We start from the raw sequence: 19,386 nt of genomic DNA, 5'->3' as shown, positions 1-19,386 counted from the left end.
TGGAGAAGACCCGCCACAACCTGGAGAAGAGGATGAACAAACTGGGCACCAAGATTGTGACTAACGAAAGGAGAGAGAAGATGAAGACCTCTCGGGACAAGCTGAGGAAGTCTTTCACCCCTGACCACACCATCTATGCCAGGTCCAAGACAGCCGTCTACAAAGTGCCACCCTTCACTTTCCATGTCAAGAAAATAAGAGAGGGCGAGGTGGAAGTGAAAGCCACGGAGCTGGTGGAGGTTGGTGGAGAGGAGGGAGAAAACTCGGATCTGCTGCGCGGGGAGAGCCCCGAGATGCACACGCTGCTGGAGATCACGGAGGAGTCGGACGCGGTACTGGTGGACAAGAGCGACAGCGAGTAGGACAGGCTGCAGCGCGGAAGGGTTGCGGACGACGGCTGAACACGTAATCATTCACATTTCGAGATCTCTCTCCGCCCTGGTGCCCCAGGGGAAGCGTACACTATGCATCTTTACTACCCTGCAGAGCTGACGCCAATCCCCTGCCTGCTTGGACAAGGTGTATTTTATATTTTAGTTTTAGCACACAGAAACGTTAGGAACACGGGACTGTTTTTCTTACACTGTTAAATCACCCTGGGAGACCATTCCTGCTGCAGGCTGCGTGAGAGCCTTCGAGCACCAGACCCGAAGACGGGCTTTGAGCGACGGGGACCCGGCCCAGCTGGAGAGTGCTAAAACCAAGATAACGGCTGTACACCTGGAAAGCTCAAGTGTCCGCCGAAAGCAAAGAGACCTGGTGTCAAGAAAGCTTCCTGCCAAGCAGCATGCCGGCTCACGGCACCCCGGCTCCCCACGCCCGCGGGCAGGAAGACTCCCAGCACCCAAACCGGCCGCGAGGAACCGTGCCGCAGCCCGCGTGCGGGAGGGCAGAGCCGAGCCAGTCCTGCTGCCGGGCTGAGAAGGGGCGAAGCTGAGCCAGGCGCGTGGCACGCAGGCGGGCCGGCTCCCCTCTGCCCTCCCGGGGGCTGGCGGACCGGCGGTGCCCAGGATGGCTTCGCCACAAAGCCGCCCGGCTGCCGGCGCTGCCGCGGGTGCCGGTGCGCAGGTGGCACAGCCGGGACCCGCTGCTCCTCCCCGCCGCGCTGGGGCCGTCGCTGCGGCAGCCCCGGGGCCGCGGCAGGAGCAGCGTGGGCCACCCGCGGCCCTGCCCAGGCTACGGACCCGGCTGCCAGAGGCCCAGTGGCCGTGGGCGAGTCCTCGCCGGGGCAGGGAGCGCGGTGGAGGTGGGGTGCTGGATCCGACCCTCTGCACCCGCAGGGGCGGCAGCAGCCGGCCGCGAGGCGCACGCTGGCTGCCCGGGGAGGGGGGACGTGCCCACAGCGGTGCCGGAGCAGCCGCCACCGGCCGCAGCTTGTCCCGGAGGGACACGGGACGTGCTGATGCCCCGGGGGCTCTCGACGCTCCGAGCGCAGCCTTGACACCGGTCCAGCACCGGACCTTGAGTATTTCTGAGCATCCTCTTTCTCCAGGGGTCCCGGCACGGCTCAGGCTCGCACCCCCCTCCCGCGCTTTCCTCCCCGTTTCCCGCTTTCTGCAGCTTCACCCCCGACCCCGCGGCGGCGCAGCTCGAGGCACCGCCCGGCTCGGCCCGGGGCTGCCCCGCGGCACGACCGGGCCCCGCAGGAGCCGGCGGCGAGGCCGGACCCAGCGGGCGGCGGGGGCTGGGCCCGGGGCGGCCGAGCCCGGCGGGCAGCGCGGGGGGTCCCGGCACCGCTCACCCCGTCTGCGGGCGGGGCGCGGCCGCTGCCCCCCGGCAGGGAGCGGCTGCTGCTGCACACCCACCCCGGTGTATAAACTCGCTTTGGCCTGGCCGCGGCCCCGGGGGTCCGTCCCGGTGCCTGCACCGCCGGGGCCCGTGTCGGTGCCCGGGAGGTGCCGGTCCGTGTGTCGGCCGCGGGGCTCCCGCGAGGCCCTGCCCGCGCCCCGCCCGCAGCCCAGCGCGGGGTCCCCGCCCGCCTCCCCGGAGCCTCCCGCGGGCCCACGGGCGGTTTTGTCCCCGCGGCCGCGCCCCGCCCGCCGCGCAGCGCAACTAATAAAGTCTCTTTTCTAAACCACCAGCGTGCGGCCTGTCCATGGCGCCGGCCGGGCCGCGGGGTGGCCCAGGGGAGACCCCCACACATAGACACGGACACGCGGGGCCGGGTCCCGCCGCCCCACGCGGGGGCGCTGCCGAGCTCGGGGCCCGCCGGGGGCGGCGCTGCCCCTTTAAGACGCGGTGGCGGCGGCCGCGGCCGCGCGGTGACGTCACGGCGCTGCCCGGAACTCAGCCGGGTTTCCCGCACGGCCGTTCCCGGCAGCCGCCGCCCCCCCCGCCGCGCCGCCCCGCCCCGCCCCCTCCCCAGCGCCGCCCCGCGGCGGGAGGCGGCGCCGTCCGGGAACAGACGGGCTGGGGCAGCCCCCCCGCCGCCGCGAGCCGCGCGCAGGCCGCGCCGATTGGCCGCCAGGGCCCGTCCCTCGCGGGGCGGCGGCAACGCCGCGTCGCCATTGGCCGCGCCGGGCGTGACGCAACGGGGGGCGGGGCCGGGCGGGCAGCAGGTTTCTCGTCACTCGGGCAGGGTCCGGACGCGATCGTCGCCGGCACCGGGAGCCGCCGCCCCGCCCCGCCCGGGACCGCCGGTGAGCGCGCGCGGGGCGCCGGGGACGGGCCGCGGCGGTGCCGGGTGCCCGCGCCCGTTGGTGCTGGGCCCCGGGGGCCGGTTGGCACCGGGGAGCCGGGTGTCAGGGCCCCGGGGACGCCGGCGTCCCCCGGAGCGGGCTTGGGGCTGGGCCGGGAGCGGGCGGGGGCGGGCGCGGCTGCCGCGGCCCCCGCCCGGGGTGGGACTCGCTCCCGCAGCGCCTCCGGTCCGTCGGGTGTCCGGGGCCGGGGCCTTTCCCCGGAGCCTCCCCCGGCGGTGCGGGGCCCGGCGCTGCCGCCGGGGCCGGCGGTTTCGCTTTTGCTGGGAGGCGGCGGCTCGCTCCGGGCTGCGGCCTGTCCCGGCGGCGGGGCCGAGCTCCGTGCCGCCGGGAGCGGGTGCCCGGCAGCAGGTGAGGGCAGCCCCCGCGCTCCCGGGGAGCGGTAATTAGAGAGGTATTAATTAACCTAATCCCCTGGCCCTGCAGTAATGGGATTTCTTTCCTTCCCGCAGTTCCCAGCAGCGCGGAGCGAGCCCTTCCCCGGCAGACCCGGAGCTCCGGGCGCTGGACGCCGGGTCCGTGTCCCCAGGCACCGGCGCGGAGCCGGGTCTGTCGGTGAAGCGCGTTTACACCGCGCGGAGCCACAGCGGGGCCAAAGCCTGAACGGGCTTCTCGGAGAGGGGAGAAGCGTCGGCTCGGCGGGGCCCGGCGGGGGCTCAGCGGGGCGGGGGGCTCTGGCGCAGCCCGTGCGCTTTGGGGGTCTCGCTGTAGGGCGGCCCTTGGGCGCAGACTCGGGATTGCCTGAGCCAGGGTGTAGGACAGGTGCGGCCCGGCCTGGCGCTGGAATTCTCACGCTCATGAACTGGCTGGTCAGGGAAGGACTAACGGAGGGTCCTGCCCTGGGCAGGGTGAGGCTCAGAGCTCAGGGCTGCGGCTTCCCCCAGCCCTGCTGGGCAGTGTCTCGCCCAGGCCAGGCTTTGGTGGGATCCCCGGCGGCGGGTGCCACGCGGGGTGGCCGAGGAGCGGGTGCGGAGCAGAGCTGTTGTGTGGTGCCCCTTGGGTGAACGCTTGAGCCGCGCGGCTGGGCTGCCCGGGCGCTCTGCGGGGACTGACAGCTCTGCCCGCCGCTCCTGCCTGCTGCCGGGCCCCGCTCTGCCCGTCGGCTGCCCGCCGCTCTGCCCGGGGCTGTGCCACGGGCTGCCTGCGCGCACCCCGCGCGCCTCTCGGAGGGGCACAGCCGGAGCCGCCGTGCGGGCGGAGCGGGGCGGGTGGGCTCCAGAGAAGGTCCCTCCTGATCCGCAGGGCGCTGGCCCGGCCTGTGTGTGTGTGTCGGGACTGTTGACCCTGTTCCCACCCTCGAGGTCCCGTCACGCCTCGGTGCAGCCTCTTCTGCTGTGGATCTGTCGGAGGCGCTGGAGTGGTGGCGGAGGACCGGTGGGGCGTGTGGCTGGGCATCCTCTGCGCCGGGGCATGGGGACGGTGTCACAGTGTCACTTGCTGCTCCTGCAGCAGGAGTTACATGTTGGGGTGGACCCTGGAGAGCTGCTGAGCTGCGATGAGGAACAGGCAGCTGCGGCCTGTGGGTTGGTCAGGGGACGCGGTGCTGTGGCTGTGAGGTCACCCAGAGCCTCCCTCTGCCCTGCGCCGTCACCCTCTTCTCCTTTCACAGATCTCTGTGTCGCTGCTCCGATTTTTCCACCTCCCGGGCTGGCTTTGAAAGCGCTCCAGAGGAGCGGAGCCAAGTTCTCCTAATAGCCTTTTCAAAACTTGCTCTTGTGTTTGCCTGGAGTAATTAGCCGCTTTGTTGGAGAAGAACAGTTTTTCATCAGCCTGTGGATGGTTGCGTGGAAGCGGGGGCAGCGAGGCGCTGTTGTTGGAGAGGGGGGGCTCGGGTGAAGCGTTGTCGGTGGTGCCTGTCGCGGCGCTGCTGCGGTGACGGCCGTTACGGTGACCTGGCAGCGCTGGGGGTGACTGAGCGTCCCCCTGCTCGTGGCACTGCGGGACGAGGAGTGCTGCCGTCCTTTCCCGGCCCTCTCTGGTGAGCCGGGGTGCTTGTGGAGGTCGTTGCTCGTTGTGGGGGTGCAGGCGGGGGGTGTTCCAGGTGTGTCCCAGAAGCGGGAAGGCAGATGGGAGCCGCTGTGGGGTTGCTCCCAGGGCTGCAGCCTGTTTTGAACGAGGCTGCTGGAGCGTGCAGAGCTGTCCCAAGCTGCCAGTGCCACGGGCCCAGCGCTCGTGCCCTGCCCTCGCAGGGGAGCTAAAGAAAGATGAACTTTAGTGCTCGAGCTACTTTTAGCACCTTCACTCTGAGCTCTGGACACCGTGTTTACCCCTGGGCTTGCATCATGCTGTGCTTGGCCTGGGCCATGTTGGTTGCTCCCTGGCTCCGTTCCAGAGACGGGAGGAGAGGCAAACCGCAGAGACGGGCGAGCCTGGCGGAATCGGAAAGGTTCAGCCCTCAGATCTGTAAACCCCGTCAAGGGAGGCTTCCCGGGGGCTGGCTGGGGAGAGGCTCCTGCGTGGAGTTTTGGGGCTGATGGCACCAGAGCTTCCCTAACACTGGTGACTGACAGTGAGGAGCATCACGGAGCCTTTCCCTGCGCCACGGTCGGCGCCTCGGGCTGCCTGGCTGCTTTCTGCTGGTGCTGGAGGAGCTGCAGCTCGGTGACAGCGTCTCCTCTCAGCCCCCTGGGAGCGAGAGGAGGCTGTTGGCTGCGTCCTGACCGCTTCCTGCTCCCAGCCCGTCCTGCCGTCCCACATCCTCCCCTGACTCGACAGTGGGCTGGGCAGCCGCTGTCACAGGGTCCCCTCCCTGGCCGCGTGCCCTCCTGTCACCCGCTGTCGCCGAGCTGTCGCCGTTGGCGTGAGCCCATGTTACAGCAGAGCCTGTCTCGAGGCTCTTCCCAGCCCCCTGCCTGGGGAGGGTTTGCCGGGTCAGGCTCTGGCTGAGCTGGGGACTGTAAAAACTCAGCGTGATCCGCCACGACTGCTGAGGGATCCCTCGAGGTGAGAGCTGGGGGCAGCGGCCGTGTCCTGCCCCGGGCTGGCTGCAGGCAGCGGCCATCCCGCGTGGGATGAGCCTGCCCTAGTTCTTCTGTCCCCTGCGTGTGCTCTGCGGCGGCTCCTTTGCTCCCTCGGCCGCTCGCCTGGCGAGGAGATGCTGCTGGTGGGGAGAGACACAGCAGCCCCTGTCTCGCTAGTTCCGTAGTTCAGGGATCGTACGACGTGTGCGGTGCTGGGGCCCGCGCGGGGCGCTGCTTCCTGCGGCTGCGGAGCATGCGCTGCGGCGGGGAGGATCCTGCGCTGGAGCAGGAGCCCGGGCTGCCACGGTGGCTCGTCCTGACGCTATTTGTGGCAGCGAGAAGTGGCTGGTTCCCGTCCAAGTGCCACGCCGCAGCCCTGGGGCTTTGCTTTTGGCCTTTCGGCGCTCTGCGGCTTGGGGGCCTGGTACCGCCCTGGAAGACCCAGATTGTGACTTTCTTGTGGAAGCTCTTCTTGGGCCAGGGGCCAGTGAAGTGGCTTCTGGTTCAGCTGCTGCAGCCTGACAGGGGCAAGTCTGTTCATGAGCCACTCGGCACCGGGCGCTGCCGGGGGGCTGCCGGGGGGCCGGCCCCCGCGTGAGGGTGGTGCTGCAGCAGCACCGGCCCTCGGCTCCCAGCTCGGGGCTGGGGCAGCGGCTGCCGCTTCCGGACGCGCTGGTCAAGACCCCCGTGCGCGGGGATGCAGGAGGACGTGGGGTGGCCGAGCTCACCGGCAGACAGGGGACTCTGGTAGGGTTTCAGCTCTTGCCCAGCCCATGGATTTGTTGGGGTTTTCCCCCAGGAGCAGCACCGTACGGTTCACGCTGTTGTAGCAGCCGCAGCACCACGTTAGAAGGGGGAGTGCTCCATGTGCTGCTGCAGCTGGACAAGCGGCTGGCAAAGAGCTGAATCCACTGCAAACTGGGGGCTTTGATGTGATGCCCAGTACGCAGCGTGAGCTGTGGCTCGTGGCCCAGCCTTTCTCGATCTGCAGTTGCAGAAAGCAAAAGTTCTGGGCCCTGTCGCATCAAGCCAGGTCTTGCTCCAGGGCTGAAGGAGCAGCTGCTGTTTACAGGCTCCGCGTGGGGCAGGGTCTCTCCTCCCTCTCACTATTGCTCCACTGGAAACAGGCTTGCTTCACGTGGTCTTCTCTGAGGATTGCACCAGAGGATTCCTGTTCAAGGTTAATGTCCTGCGGATGTTGCTCCTGTCTTTAGGGCTGTTCGATGCTGGGAAGTTCTAAAAAACTCTTTAACTCCACGTCAAGCACCAGTGCCTGTCCTCTCCCTGTGTCTCAGTCCACAACAGGACGTTCCCCCTTTCCTCTCCTCTTACAAAAAACATCCAGGAAAATGGGGAGAGTGTCACATGCAGCAAAGATCAGAAGAGCACGACGTGCCGTGATGCTGGAAGCGTCAGGTGGCAGCGATTGGATACGCGGGCCCACCGTGGAGAAGCTGCCAGTGAAACCCAGCTCCGTGCTGCATAGCCCCTCCTCGAGGAGCTGGGGGGGCCTGGGGGTGGGCAGCTGCAGGCAGTGGCAGGGTGCCTGTGGAGCCCTCTGGTGCTGCTGGAACCAGCTCTGTGCTCCCGGCAAGGTTCAGAACTCCTGCCCGATGCTGCCGTGTACCCAGGGGACTCTTGCCCTCGCGGCCTCGCCAATACCCGTCCTGGCTAACGAAAGCCTGCCTGGCTCCCGTGCGCAGCCACCGCGCTCGCTCTGGCCTGGCCATCGAGTCTTCGCCTGCTTCCAGCCTGTCCTGGGGCCCAGGGCCGAGCCGCCTGGTCTGCCGCAGGGGGATAGATCCCGTCTGGAGGGGCAGCGCAGCCTTCCTTCCCCCGCCTCCTCGCTGAGCCCCTCGCACCTCCTGGTGCTGGGATTTCCTGTGTGATGGGGCGCGGTGCCCTGACTCACGCCGAGCCCTGGGCCAGCCTGGGACTTGTGGCCGGTGCTGGCCCCCACGCCTGTGCCCTGCTCCTGTGGCCCTGGCTGGGCCGCTGGCCTGGCTGCTGGCCCGGCCGGCACGTCGCTCGCTGCGGTGACCTTTGGGAAGAGCAAACAGCAGGGAAGTGCCTTTCTGTCGGTGTCAGGCCGGCTCTGCGCCCCGCTCCCCGCCGTCCCCTCGTTAGCGTTAGTTTGATTTCCATCGATACACAAGTTGCTAACTCGAAAATTGCTCCTTCCTTGTTTCTGTTGTTTCCTGGCAGTCTCCGCCTTCTGCGCTGACTGTAAGCGCTGCAGCTCCTTCCCTGCCTCCCGGAGCAGAGCCAGGCTGCAGGCGCCTGGAAGGCTTTGGCCCCAGACTAAAGCCTTGTACCTGTTGCTTGGTGACCTACGTGCCCGAGACCCCCCTTTCCCCCCGTGGCACGAAGGTAGGAAAGCTTTGGGAAACGGTGCCTCTCTATGGAGAACGTTTGGCCGAAGGCTGGCGCTTGGGAGCTCTCCTGCGGGGAAGCTCAGCGCTCGCCGGGCTGCAGCCGGGCAGACGGCAGCTGAACTCCTGAGCCGAGCCCAAAGCCGTGTCCCCTGCGCTCGGGGAGCTCCTGCGCAGCTCCGCGGGGCTGGGTGGTGGTAGGAGCTGCCTGCGGCGTAACTTGTAACCCCGGTCTGACCCTGCGGTGAGGAGCAGGGCGAAGCGAGGCTCCCTGCCCTCCCTCCTGCCCGTCTGGGTGTGTGAGAGCGGCTGCGTCTGAACCGACCTGCTGGGGTTGAGCCTCCCCGAGCCCTCGGGCTGTGTGGGCTGGGAGAGCCGCAGGGCTGGGCGAGGCTCAGCTGAGCTCGGCCTGCCTGCTGCGCTCAGGAGTTACCGTGCAAATGGCTACCGACTGCCAGCGCCAGCTCTGCTCTTCTGATCTCAGATGTTTTAGATTAATTCCATGACGTGGTGAAAAGAGAATGAGTCAGAATCTGGCCTTTATTCAGCCTCGCAGCTGGGACAGCTGGAGTGAAACCTTTCTGCTGCCACCCTCCTGGGGAAGCTCGCCCAGGCAGGGCAGGGGCAGGCTGGGCTGGGGCTGAAGCTGCTTTTCGCGCTCGCCTTCGGCTGGATTTCGAGTTACCTCCCGGGAGGGAGCGGTGCTGCTGGGCCCTCGCTTTTTGGTTCTCTGGCTGCTTTGCCGCTCACCCTGCGGACAGGCGAGGCTGCGCGGCTGCGTCCTGCGCTGCCGGGGCGCAGATGTCAGTGGGTGTGGAAAGGGCTTTTCCCCTCGCAGCCAGGCTGGTTCCTTCCCTCTCCTCCCCCGGGCGTGCGTGACGTTAGTCCCGCACTAACGATGCGGTTTCGGTCTGTGGTTCCGCCTTCCCTTGACCCAGGTCTGCCCTGGGGTGATGGCAGTGGCACCTGCCCTTGCCAGAGCCCAGCCTGGAGGCACAAACCGGTGCTGGTCCCAAGGCTCCTTGAGCTGGTCCCCTGGCTGCCGGCCCAGGGTGGGTTTTGCTGAAAAGGAACCAGCTCCTGGACACGGGATCAGCTCCGCAGGGACACCGGGCCTGGGCTCACCCCTCAGGGCGTGTCGGAGCTCTGCGGTGTCATGGGCCCAGAGCTGTGCCCGCAGCCGCTGCCCTGGCCCTGTGCTGCCCTCAGAGGGACGGGCACTGCCCAGCCCTTGCCCGCGCCAGCCCCCACCGAGCTGTGTGCCCTGGGCTCGCCGTGCCCCAGCTGTCTCCGGTTCTGGCCCCTCAGCCCTCCCCAGAAGGGAGCAGCGGTCGTGGCTGGGCCCTGCCGACCGGCTGGCGGGAGGGAGCCTGGGGGGTCCCGGGCGCCAGCTCCGAGCAGCACGTGTATGTGTCCCCCAGGTCCCCGGAGCTGGCCAGGATGGCGCAGTGGAACCAGCTGCAGCAGCTCGACACGCGGTACCTGGAGCAGCTCCACCAGCTCTACAGCGACAGCTTTCCCATGGAGCTGCGGCAGTTCCTGGCTCCGTGGATCGAGAGCCAGGACTGGTAAGGCCTTGCGAAACACCGACCTGGGGACTTTGCTCGGGACACCCACCGTCGGGTGGCAGCAGCCAGGATGGGGGTGGTCTGCAGGAGCTCTGCTGCGTTCCCTGGGCTCTTGACTGGTGGGACTGGTCTCCCTCCCCGAGGGGGAGCGGGACTCGGCGCACACGGTGTCAGACCCCGGACCAGGGGAGGGGGAGCTCCAAAGCAGAGGCGTCCCCGTCCAGGCTCTGCTGTGGATGAGGTTGACACAGAGACTGATCCCAGGATCCTGCCCAGAGAGCACGTGGGACTGGTGAGGCGCTCGCGTGCGCTGTCTGCCTGGCTTAAGGCCAGAGTTTAAGCCCGAGTCCAAAACCTCCCTGTCGCCCTTGCGGGCACAACCCAAAGGCTCGGTTTATTGGCGTGAAGCCAGTCAGGCCTGCTCTGGTGCAGCTTAGGAAGGTGGCAGGGGAGTGACATTGCACGGGGGACGGTGGGCGTGGGCAGAGCCGCCCTGCCTGCAGCGCTGCCTTTCGCGCTGCCTTGCCCTGTTCCCTGTGCCGGGTGCCCAGGCCTCTGCCCCCCCCCACGCAGGGCGTACGCTGCCAGCAAGGAGTCGCACGCCACGCTGGTGTTCCACAACCTGCTCGGGGAGATCGACCAGCAGTACAGCCGGTTCCTGCAGGAGTCCAACGTCCTGTACCAGCACAACCTGCGGCGCATCAAGCAGTTCCTGCAGGTGAGCGGGGGGAGGCACGGGGGGAGCCTGTGGGAGCGCGACGCTTCCTCGGCAGCACTGAAGGGTGATCCCAGGAGTTAGGCTGTGCCTGCTAACCCCGGGGTTTGAACCTTTTACAGAGCAGATACCTGGAGAAGCCGATGGAAATAGCACGCATCGTGGCTCGCTGCCTGTGGGAGGAGTCCCGGCTGCTCCAGACGGCTGCCACCGCAGCCCAGGTCAGTGGCTCGGCTGTCCTGGGCCCCCGTCCCACCACCCGGGGCTGGAGCCGCAGGCCGAAGCTCCCCACTCGCTTCCTGCGGTGACGATAGCTGCGCTGTGCTGGGGGACGCCCGGCTGCGGGGGCTGATAACTTCTGCTTCCCGCCAGGATGCAGCCCGGGCGCTTTGTGCCGGGGCGGCCGTTGGCCGCGTGCGTCCCGCTCCCCTCTCACCACTGGTGTGGGGCGAGCCCCGCGCCTCGCCGTGCAGCCCCCGGGCTAGTGCTGCCAGCGAGCAGCGGCTGCTCTGGCTTTTGTTAGTGAGGGGGGTGAAGACCCTTCCTGCCAAACCTCAGGCTGGCAGGGGAGTGTCCCTGGGTCATGGCCCTGCTCTGACACCCTCCGTGTCCCCTCTGCAGCAAGGGGGACAGGCAACGCATCCGACAGCAGCCGTAGTGACGGAAAAGCAGCAGATGCTGGAGCAGCATCTGCAGGACGTGAGGAAGAGGGTGCAGGTACGTGTGCTCCCTTGGCACCTCCTCCTTTCCCCACCTCGGTGACTTAGTGCTTTGAATAAATCTGTATCTCTTGCCTCGCAGGATCTGGAGCAGAAGATGAAAGTGGTGGAGAATCTCCAGGATGACTTTGATTTTAACTACAAGACTTTGAAAAGCCAAGGAGGTAATGGAAGCTCATTAGCACCTGGCAAACCAAAGTGTGTTCCTGCAAGGAAACTTGCTGGAGGGCGTGTTCCAGCCCTCCAGGTGCCGCTTCTCCCAGAAGGGTGGCTTGGGCTCAGGGTGTTTGCCTGGCACTTGGAGAAACCTTTTCTTTTGTTTCTGCCCCTGACGCTGCCTCCGGGGGAGCTGAACCAGAGCTCTGCCTGCCAGTAAAGAAACGGCGTGGGGAGGTGATAGCGGGAAGGGCAGCAAGGTGCTCAGGGGCTGGGCAGATCCCTGCTGAGCTGCTGAAGGCTGCCCAGGGCGCCCGCTCCGTGGCGTGGAAGTCTTTTGTTTGTGTGGGAGGAGCCCGTGTGCGCGGCTGAAGCGCTCTCACCTCTGCACAGACATGCAGGATCTGAACGGGAACAATCAGTCCGTGACCCGGCAGAAGATGCAGCAGCTGGAACAGATGCTCACGGCGCTGGACCAAATGCGGAGGGTACGTTGTGCAGCTGCGCTGGGGTGCCCCCGGGCTACGGCGCTGCCCGTTTCCTGGGCTGTGAGCTCTGTGCTGCCTTATGGCCAGAGCAGCCTGGGAACGGGCCTGGGCCACTTCTTTCCTGTTTGTGAATACGAAACTTGCAGATCTCGAGGGAGACGGAGGGTGTTGAAGGTTCTGCTTTCTTTTCTGACAGGGGATTGTGAGCGAGCTGGCTGGACTGTTGTCAGCCATGGAGTATGTGCAGAAGATGCTGGCGGATGAGGAGCTGGCAGACTGGAAGAGACGGCAGCAGATCGCCTGCATTGGCGGCCCCCCAAATATCTGCTTAGACCGGCTCGAGAACTGGTAGGAGCTGGCTGGGGTGGGATCAGCCACGGCAGAGGTGGCTTTCAGACACCTGCAGTGGAAATGAGCTCTTTGCTTCTGGAAACATCCCTGCAAAGTGGCTTTTGATGCCTGCGAGCGTAAATGTAGCATAAATGTAATCCACTCGTCAGGCTGATCCTCCCCAGTGGGCACTAGTGCTGGAATGGTTTAGCCCCAGGCCCCGGGGATTTTGAGGCTGCTGTGAGAAGTTCCTGTTCCTGGTGTGTCTCTGCAGAACTTGGGCGCCGGTGTGTTTCTTTTGTAATGCACGGCCTAGAAAAACGCCCTGGGCCGGGAGCCACAGACACGTTCTGTTCTGTTCTGGGCTGGTTTGGGACAATCGAGGGAGGAGGAGGGTGCTGCGGGCGGGGGCCGCACGGGGCTCGGGCCAGCGCTACCCCGGGCTCTCCCTGTCCCCCAGGATCACCTCTCTCGCCGAGTCACAGCTGCAGACCCGGCAGCAGATCAAGAAGTTGGAGGAACTGCAGCAGAAAGTGTCCTACAAGGGCGACCCGATCGTCCAGCACCGGCCCATGCTGGAGGAGCGGATTGTGGAGCTGTTCAGGAACCTGATGAAGAGGTGCCGAGGGCTGGGTGGGGGCTGCGGGCCGTGCCCTGGTCATGGGTGTCGGGGGGTCCTGAGCGGGCCGGGCCTGGCCTGGAGGCTGAGCGTGGCTCTCGCGCCTTCGCCCCACAGCGCTTTCGTCGTGGAGAGGCAGCCCTGCATGCCCATGCACCCCGACCGGCCCCTCGTCATCAAAACCGGCGTGCAGTTCACCACCAAAGTCAGGTGGGTCGCTGGCCCCCGCGATCGCGCCGCGAGCGGGGGGAGCCGAGGGAGGGGCCGGGGCCGATCCAGCCTCTGGCTTGCCCGGGGAGCGCTGGTGCTGGGAGGGAGCGATGGCGCTGCTGGAGAGCCGCCCGTCTGACTCAGGGCAGGGATGGCGGCTGCTGGCTGGGGCTCTGCCGCGTTCCCGGAGGCAGCCCCGGGGTTCTGGTAAATCCCGCTGTGGGGGCGGGCGGCAGGAAGCGTCGGCACGTCCCTGGCCAGCTGCCTCCCGGCTGCCCCGCGTTCCCACCGGCCTCTGCCGGGAGCTTCTGCGCTGCCTCCCGCTGTGCTCCCGTTGCCCCTTGGCTTGTGGCAGCGTCTGGCCACGGAGCAGTGGGGGGGGGGGCACGTTCAGGGTGGGTGTCTGCCTGGTGCGGGCAGCCAGTGGCTGAAACCAGCCCTGCGGGAGCGTCGGCAGCGCCGCGGTGGGAGGGTCGGGGCCGGCGTGGCGCAGCCAGCACCAACGGGCTCAGGGCTGCCAGAGGAGCGGGGGACGCTGCGTCCCCACGAGCTGTGGTGCTGCCCGTCCGGCTGCTCCGCGGGCTGTGCCACAGGCCGTGTCGCGCTCACACTCTGCGTCTGCTGACTCTTTGCAGGTTGTTGGTCAAGTTTCCAGAGCTGAACTATCAGCTGAAAATTAAAGTCTGCATTGACAAGTGAGTCCTGCGCCCTGATCCTGGCGGCGCTGGGTTACTGGAGTGGGACCTGCTCCTGCTGCCGTCGGGTCGGGCTCATCCCTGCACCCGGGGCCGGCGTGACCCCCAGCAGAAGGGGAGGGCGCAGGGTGATGCTGGGTGCCAAGGGTTCATTCCCATGGTGGGGGAGGACAGCCTGGGGGGCCCGTGGGACTTGATGTGATGCAGCCAGCCCCACGCACCAGCTTGTCTGCACCAGGGTCAGGCGGCCGTGGCCGTGACAGGGTGTCTCCCCTTTCCTAGGGACTCCGGGGATGTTGCAGCACTGCGGGGGTAAGTGCGACATTTGGTTGTTTTGGTTTTTCCTTGCTTCTGCTTTTAATCCTGGCAAACCTCCTACCGCACGTTTGTCCGGGAGGGCCCTGTCAGCCATTCTCTGCCTTTCCTCTTTCAAGGTCCCGGAAGTTTAACATCCTGGGGACAAACACCAAGGTCATGAACATGGAGGAGTCGAACAACGGCAGCCTCTCAGCGGAGTTCAAGCACCTGGTAGGTACCTGGAGCCCCTGGGCTGCTCCCGTTAAGGCCGTGTGCCATCGCAGTGTTCCTCCAGCCGCCTCCTTCTCTCCGCAGACCCTGCGGGAGCAGCGATGCGGTAACGGAGGCAGAGCCAACTGCGACGTAAGTGCTGGGGGGCCCTTTGCCAGCAGCTCTGCTCCCCACCTCGCTCCCTGTCGAGCAGCCGAGCCCCGAGGGCCAGCGGGAGCCCTGCCCCAAGATGGGGTGTCTGCAGGCACCCTCTGGCCCCTTGACAGCGGCGCTGGGCCCAACGGCCGTGTGTCAGGCCAAGGGCAGGTGTCCTGCGTGCTCACAGTGTCCTCTTCTGCCCCAGGCCTCGCTGATCGTCACCGAGGAGCTGCACCTCATCACCTTCGAGACAGAGGTGTATCACCAGGGGCTGAAGATCGACCTGGAGGTGAGCTGTGGGTTCCTGCCCATCGCTGCCATGGGCCTGGGTGCAGAGGAGCCCTGGGATATGTCCCAGCCCATGGTCACATCCTGTCTTTGCAGACCCACTCGCTGCCCGTGGTGGTCATCTCCAACATCTGCCAGATGCCCAACGCCTGGGCGTCCATCCTGTGGTACAACATGCTGACCAACAACCCCAAGGTAGGGCCTGGCGCCGGGGGCAGCTGGCAGAGCAGCAGCGCAGGCTTTGGGGCCCGGGGGTCTCAGCAGGCAGGCTGCAGGCAGGGAGAGGGAAGCTGGGGCCTGGGGGCAGGACCTGGCCCTGCTTCAGTTGCCGTGTCCTGCTCAGGGCTCAGTTTTCCCTCATGCAGAACGTGAACTTCTTCACCAAGCCCCCCATCGGGACCTGGGACCAGGTGGCAGAGGTGCTGAGCTGGCAGTTCTCCTCCACGACGAAGCGCGGCCTCAGCATCGAGCAGCTGACGACGCTGGCAGAGAAACTGCTAGGTAACGCGGCGGGGGTGTCCTGCCCGTCCCTGCCGTCGGCTCCCCGCCTGCGCGTGCGCTGCAGGAGCACTGTCGTGGTGTTTGGGAGGGGAGCTGTCGCTTTCAGTTGCTTGGTTTTCTCCCAAATGTTATAAATGTTGGGTTGCTCCCTGGAAATGGTGTCTTTGGAAGAACAGCTCTAAATGTTGGTGCTCCTGTTCTCTGCCAGGGCCAGGCGTGAATTACTCCGGCTGCCAGATCACCTGGGCCAAGTTCTGCAAGGTAGAACTCCCCCTCTTCACCGAGTGCCTTCCCTTGGCTGCTCCCTCCCTCCCAGCCATGCTCACGGCCTCTCTGCCCTCTTCCTCAGGAGAACATGGCTGGCAAAGGCTTCTCCTTCTGGGTCTGGCTGGACAACATCATTGACTTAGTGAAAAAATACATCCTGGCGCTGTGGAACGAAGGGTGAGGCTGGGCCAGCGCTGGGCTGGGCCCTGGGAGGGGTCCCAGGAGGCCTGTCCTGAGGGGGTGGGTGCCTTGCCAAGGTGCAGCGGGGCTCTCCTGGGATGCTTTTTCTGTCCAGGCCCTGGTGGCTGGTTTGGAGTGAAAACAACCTGGGAATCCTTAAAATGACGGTGGCTGTGCCGGTGGCCGGGCCAGGTCCCGCTGCTGCGCAGAGAGCGGGCAGTGTTTGTGTCCTGGGAGAGCGGCCCCTGTGTCCTGACCCCCCCTCACTTCCCGCTGCCCAGGTACATCATGGGGTTCATCAGCAAGGAGCGGGAGCGAGCCATCCTGAGCACCAAGCCCCCGGGAACCTTCCTGCTGCGGTTCAGCGAGAGCAGCAAGGAGGGCGGCATCACCTTCACGTGGGTGGAGAAGGACATCAGCGGTACGTCGCTCTCCCTCGCTGCCTGGGGCGCGGTGCTGCGCTCCGCCGCCGTTCCTGGGGCCTCAGAGCCCCCGATCGGACCCTTCTGTGTCCTTGTCCTGACGGGGCCTCTGCCTTGCTTAACGCCTTGAGCCCGGCTGCCCTTTGCTGGTCCCGGCCTCCTGCCTGTCCCTGCCCGTGGGGCACTGGAACCACCGGGCAGGTCCCGTTCTGCCGCGCAAGGCCCAGCACGGCCCCGGCCCCGGCCCATCTCGTCCCTGGGGTGGTTGAGGACGGCCCCGCCTTTGCCCGGGGGTGTCTTGCCCTGTGCCAAAAGTCTCCTTGTACAGGGAAGACCCAGATCCAGTCCGTGGAGCCTTACACCAAGCAGCAGCTGAACAACATGTCCTTCGCGGAGATCATCATGGGCTACAAGATCATGGATGCCACCAACATCCTGGTGTCACCCCTGGTGTACCTGTACCCCGACATCCCCAAGGAGGAGGCGTTCGGGAAGTACTGCCGCTCCGAGAGCCAGGAGCACTCCGAGGCCACCGACTCAGGTAGTCGTTGACTTTCTGCGCTCCAGCACGACTCCGGTGTCACGGGGAGGCTCAGGGGACGGCGCTGCTGGAAGAGCTGCCACTGGGGCGCAGGCACAGCGTGGGACCAGCGCGGGGTCCCCGTGGGTTGCGGGCGGCGGGGGCTGTGCAGGGGCTGGGGGGAGCAGGGTTCTTCCTCCGGCGGCTGGTGACGAGGCTGCTCGCTGCTCCGCAGGTGCCGCTCCCTATCTGAAGACCAAGTTCATCTGTGTCACCCCGTGAGTGTTCCTGGGGGTGTCTGTGGGTGCTGGGTGGGGGCGTGTGCTTGGCCACGCCTCAGGTGGGGGGCGGTTCCTTCCCACCACCACCTGGACTCTGCCTGGGTGCCGTGGGGCTCCCAGCCTGGGCAGGGGGAGCCCGTGGGGGCTGAGCCAGGCTCCAGCTCGCGGGCCCGTCCCTCCCCTCCCGGGGCCTCTTTCCTCTGCAGAGCCTTGGGGCTGGCAGGGCCGTGCCCTGGGGCCCGTCGGGGCAGGGAGGGGGTGTGGGAGCTCTGGCCAGGCCCTGACTCCAGAGGTCTCAGTGCTTTTCCCTTCCTCCCTCGCACAGCACCTCCTTCAGCAACACCATCGACCTGCCCATGTCCCCGCGCACCCTGGACTCGCTCATGCAGTTTGGCAACAACAGCGAGGGGGCGGAGGCCAATGCCGGGGGGCAGTTTGGTGAGTCTGGTGGGACACGACACCCCGGGGGCTCCCGGCTGTGCCCACGCACGAGCCCTGTGACCTCCGGCTGTGTCTCCCCCCAGAGTCGCTGACCTTCGACATGGAGCTGACGCAGGAGTGTGCTTCTTCCCCGATGTGAGGTGCTCTGCCGGCGCTCGCGGGGCCCCCAGGACTCGGGCTCCCCCGCCTCTGAGGAGCTCCCCCAGGCTCACCCTGCTCGGCCACGGCTGCGCGGGGCCCTTCCTCGGGAGGAGCTGGGGGCCGGGCTCCTCGCCACCGATTCCTTGTTTGACCCAAACGACTACCCCCCTCCCCAGGGCAGTGCCGTTCATCTCTCGGGGGGAGAGGGGATGAACCTTTTTCTATTTCCTTCCATAACAGTTTTTTATTATTGTTTTGCTCATTCAAGTGCCTATTAGCCTCCGATTGCAGCCTCAGTTTTTACAAACGCTTCTGCAGCCCGGTCGTGCTGCCCGCTGTTGAAAGCTGCTTTCCTGACTGCCAGAGTCGCAAAGCCCGGGACGATCCTCCGGGCGCCTGAGGGGATCGGCCACCCCTGGCCTCCACGGGCCACCTGATGCGCTGGGCGAGGGGGGTCTGCGCTGCTCCTGCCCCAGCAGCCCCCCCGGAGCTCACGGGGTCTCTCCTCTCTGCACCTCTGGCCGCAGGGATCAGCTCATGGCCAGAGCTGGGAGGTGGACGGCCCCGTGAGGGCTGGGCTGGGCCTGGGCTGGGCCTGGGCTCGGCCTGGGCTCTGCGGGGAGCTGGGAGTTTCAGTGGCCGCCTGCGCTTGCCACCAACTTCCTGCTGCGGGCACAGAGCTGGGGCTGACTCCAGCAGCCCCAGGGCTCCTGCTGGGACCACTGACTTCCCCTCGGTGCAAAGGCCGCCCTGGGGCAGGGCAGTGATGTGTCCCAACGCCAGCTCGTGCTTGTGAGCGTGCGGCCCTTGCACCTTGGCTCGGTTTTGGGCCCTGGCTATAACCAGAGGCTGCCCCAGCTGTGGCTCGCCCTGGGGCCGGGCTGGTGCCCTCGCTGTGCAGGCTTGGGCCCGCTGGATGTGGGGGGGAGGATGGGGGGCTGCTGGATCCAGCGTGACCTGCAGTGGGGGGTCTGGCCTGGCCCTTTCCCTCTGGTGTGGCTTGTGATGGCCCAGGCAGTGGGTGTGCAGCTCCTCGGCAGGGTGGTTCTGCTGGAGGTTGACTGTCGCTGTTAAGGCAGGAGGTGGCCAGAGCTGGAGGGAGCAGGATGGTGCAGGGAGAGGAATCCACTGTTGGCCGGTGCTGGGCAGAGCTGTGGGTGTTGCGGAGGGCAGGTCTCCTTGCCGGGGGGTTGGTTGTGGTTCTGTATTTTCCGAGAGGGGGGAGCCCTCCTGCCCTTTTCCTGCAGTGGGCGTGCAGACACCAACAAGCAAGGAAGGGGAGGGAGAGGCAGTGGGAGAGCTGCCCCCCCCCCGCAACAGCATCTGGTGTTTCTGGGTCTGTGGTAGGAGGGTTGTGCTGTGCTCGGCCGGGCCCGGGGTGCGGGGGCTGTGGGTAACACCAGCAAAGAAACGTCTCACTGGGCACCAGCCCCGGGCCTGGCAGGTCTGTGACGGGTCTTGGTTTGGCCCTGGGTGAGGAAAAACCCTCCATCGTCCGCACCAGCGACTGCTGGGGCGCAGGCTGGACGCGGCACGGGGCTCTGGCTGTTCTGCCCGGTAACGAGCGTGGGGTGTCCCCCCAGCCCTGGGCTGCACTGTCACCGTCGCAGCCCCTGGGCAGGGGCTCGGGTCCCCAGGAGAAGGGGGGGGGCTGTGGGGTCTGGGCCAGCCCCCCTGGCTGGCTGTGGGCAGGAGGGGGGGCAGGAATGCCCTTGGAAGCTGGGAGGTGCTCAGAGGGGCCGAGGGCCGCTTGCCCCACGCTCCTGTGTAGCTGCCTCCAGCTGCAGTCGCTGTAGCCCTGGGCAGCATTCAATACTGTAAAAAATTTTATTTTTTTGTATATTTTATTGCTGTATCTACAGGCTTTAACCTTCTCCAAAATAAAGGCTCTGAAGCGAGGCGCTCTGGGGCTGAGTTCAGCTGTCTGCAGGCAGCGCCCGCCTGGCCCCGCTCCGGGAACTGGGGCCTCCGTCAGCGAAACGCCGGCCCTGAGCCGGGGCTGCGGTTTGCTCGGTGCGAACCCCCCCGTCCCCCCCCCCCCGTGGGGTGCCTGCACCTGGGCTGCGCCGCTGCCCCGCACGCGTGGGCCTTATCGCCGCGGGCAGGGCCCTGCGGGGGGGCTGCGGGGGTATCGCCACCCCGCAGCCGGGG

General features: G+C 66.7%; 2 protein-coding genes across 3 annotated transcripts in view; both read left to right on the top strand.

Annotated features, from left to right (window-relative positions):
- CAVIN1 (caveolae associated protein 1) overlaps window positions 1-2,077 on the top strand; it is an 18,724-nt gene extending 16,647 nt beyond the window's left edge. The window contains exon 2 of the mRNA XM_074891945.1: window positions 1-2,077. This exon is cut by the window's left edge and continues 304 nt beyond it. Coding sequence (XP_074748046.1) covers window positions 1-362 — 362 coding nt within the window. The 3' untranslated portion in view covers window positions 363-2,077.
- Window positions 2,078-2,537: 460 nt separating this feature from the next.
- Window positions 2,538-19,133, top strand: STAT3 (signal transducer and activator of transcription 3). 2 transcript variants are annotated; one of them, XM_074892455.1, is made up of 24 exons: window positions 2,538-2,639; window positions 9,450-9,596; window positions 10,170-10,314; window positions 10,434-10,532; window positions 10,933-11,028; window positions 11,113-11,194; window positions 11,580-11,674; window positions 11,871-12,022; window positions 12,465-12,623; window positions 12,741-12,833; window positions 13,469-13,528; window positions 13,811-13,840; window positions 13,963-14,056; window positions 14,141-14,188; window positions 14,400-14,483; window positions 14,579-14,677; window positions 14,848-14,983; window positions 15,192-15,244; window positions 15,333-15,427; window positions 15,712-15,851; window positions 16,181-16,393; window positions 16,608-16,650; window positions 16,979-17,091; window positions 17,178-19,133. In XM_074892455.1, the coding sequence occupies exons 2-24, from the start codon at window positions 9,469-9,471 to the stop codon at window positions 17,231-17,233; spliced, it is 2,313 nt and encodes a 770-aa protein (XP_074748556.1). In that variant the 5' UTR covers window positions 2,538-2,639; window positions 9,450-9,468; the 3' UTR covers window positions 17,234-19,133. The 2 variants fall into 2 exon arrangements, with proteins under 2 accessions (XP_074748556.1, XP_074748555.1); XM_074892454.1 differs by having other exon boundaries at window positions 16,181-16,396.
- Window positions 19,134-19,386: the final 253 nt, after the last annotated feature.

This window comes from Strix uralensis, chromosome 22, assembly GCF_047716275.1.
Source record: "Strix uralensis isolate ZFMK-TIS-50842 chromosome 22, bStrUra1, whole genome shotgun sequence".
NCBI lineage: Eukaryota > Metazoa > Chordata > Aves > Strigiformes > Strigidae > Strix > Strix uralensis.
This window is presented reverse-complemented; position numbering and strand designations above follow the sequence as displayed.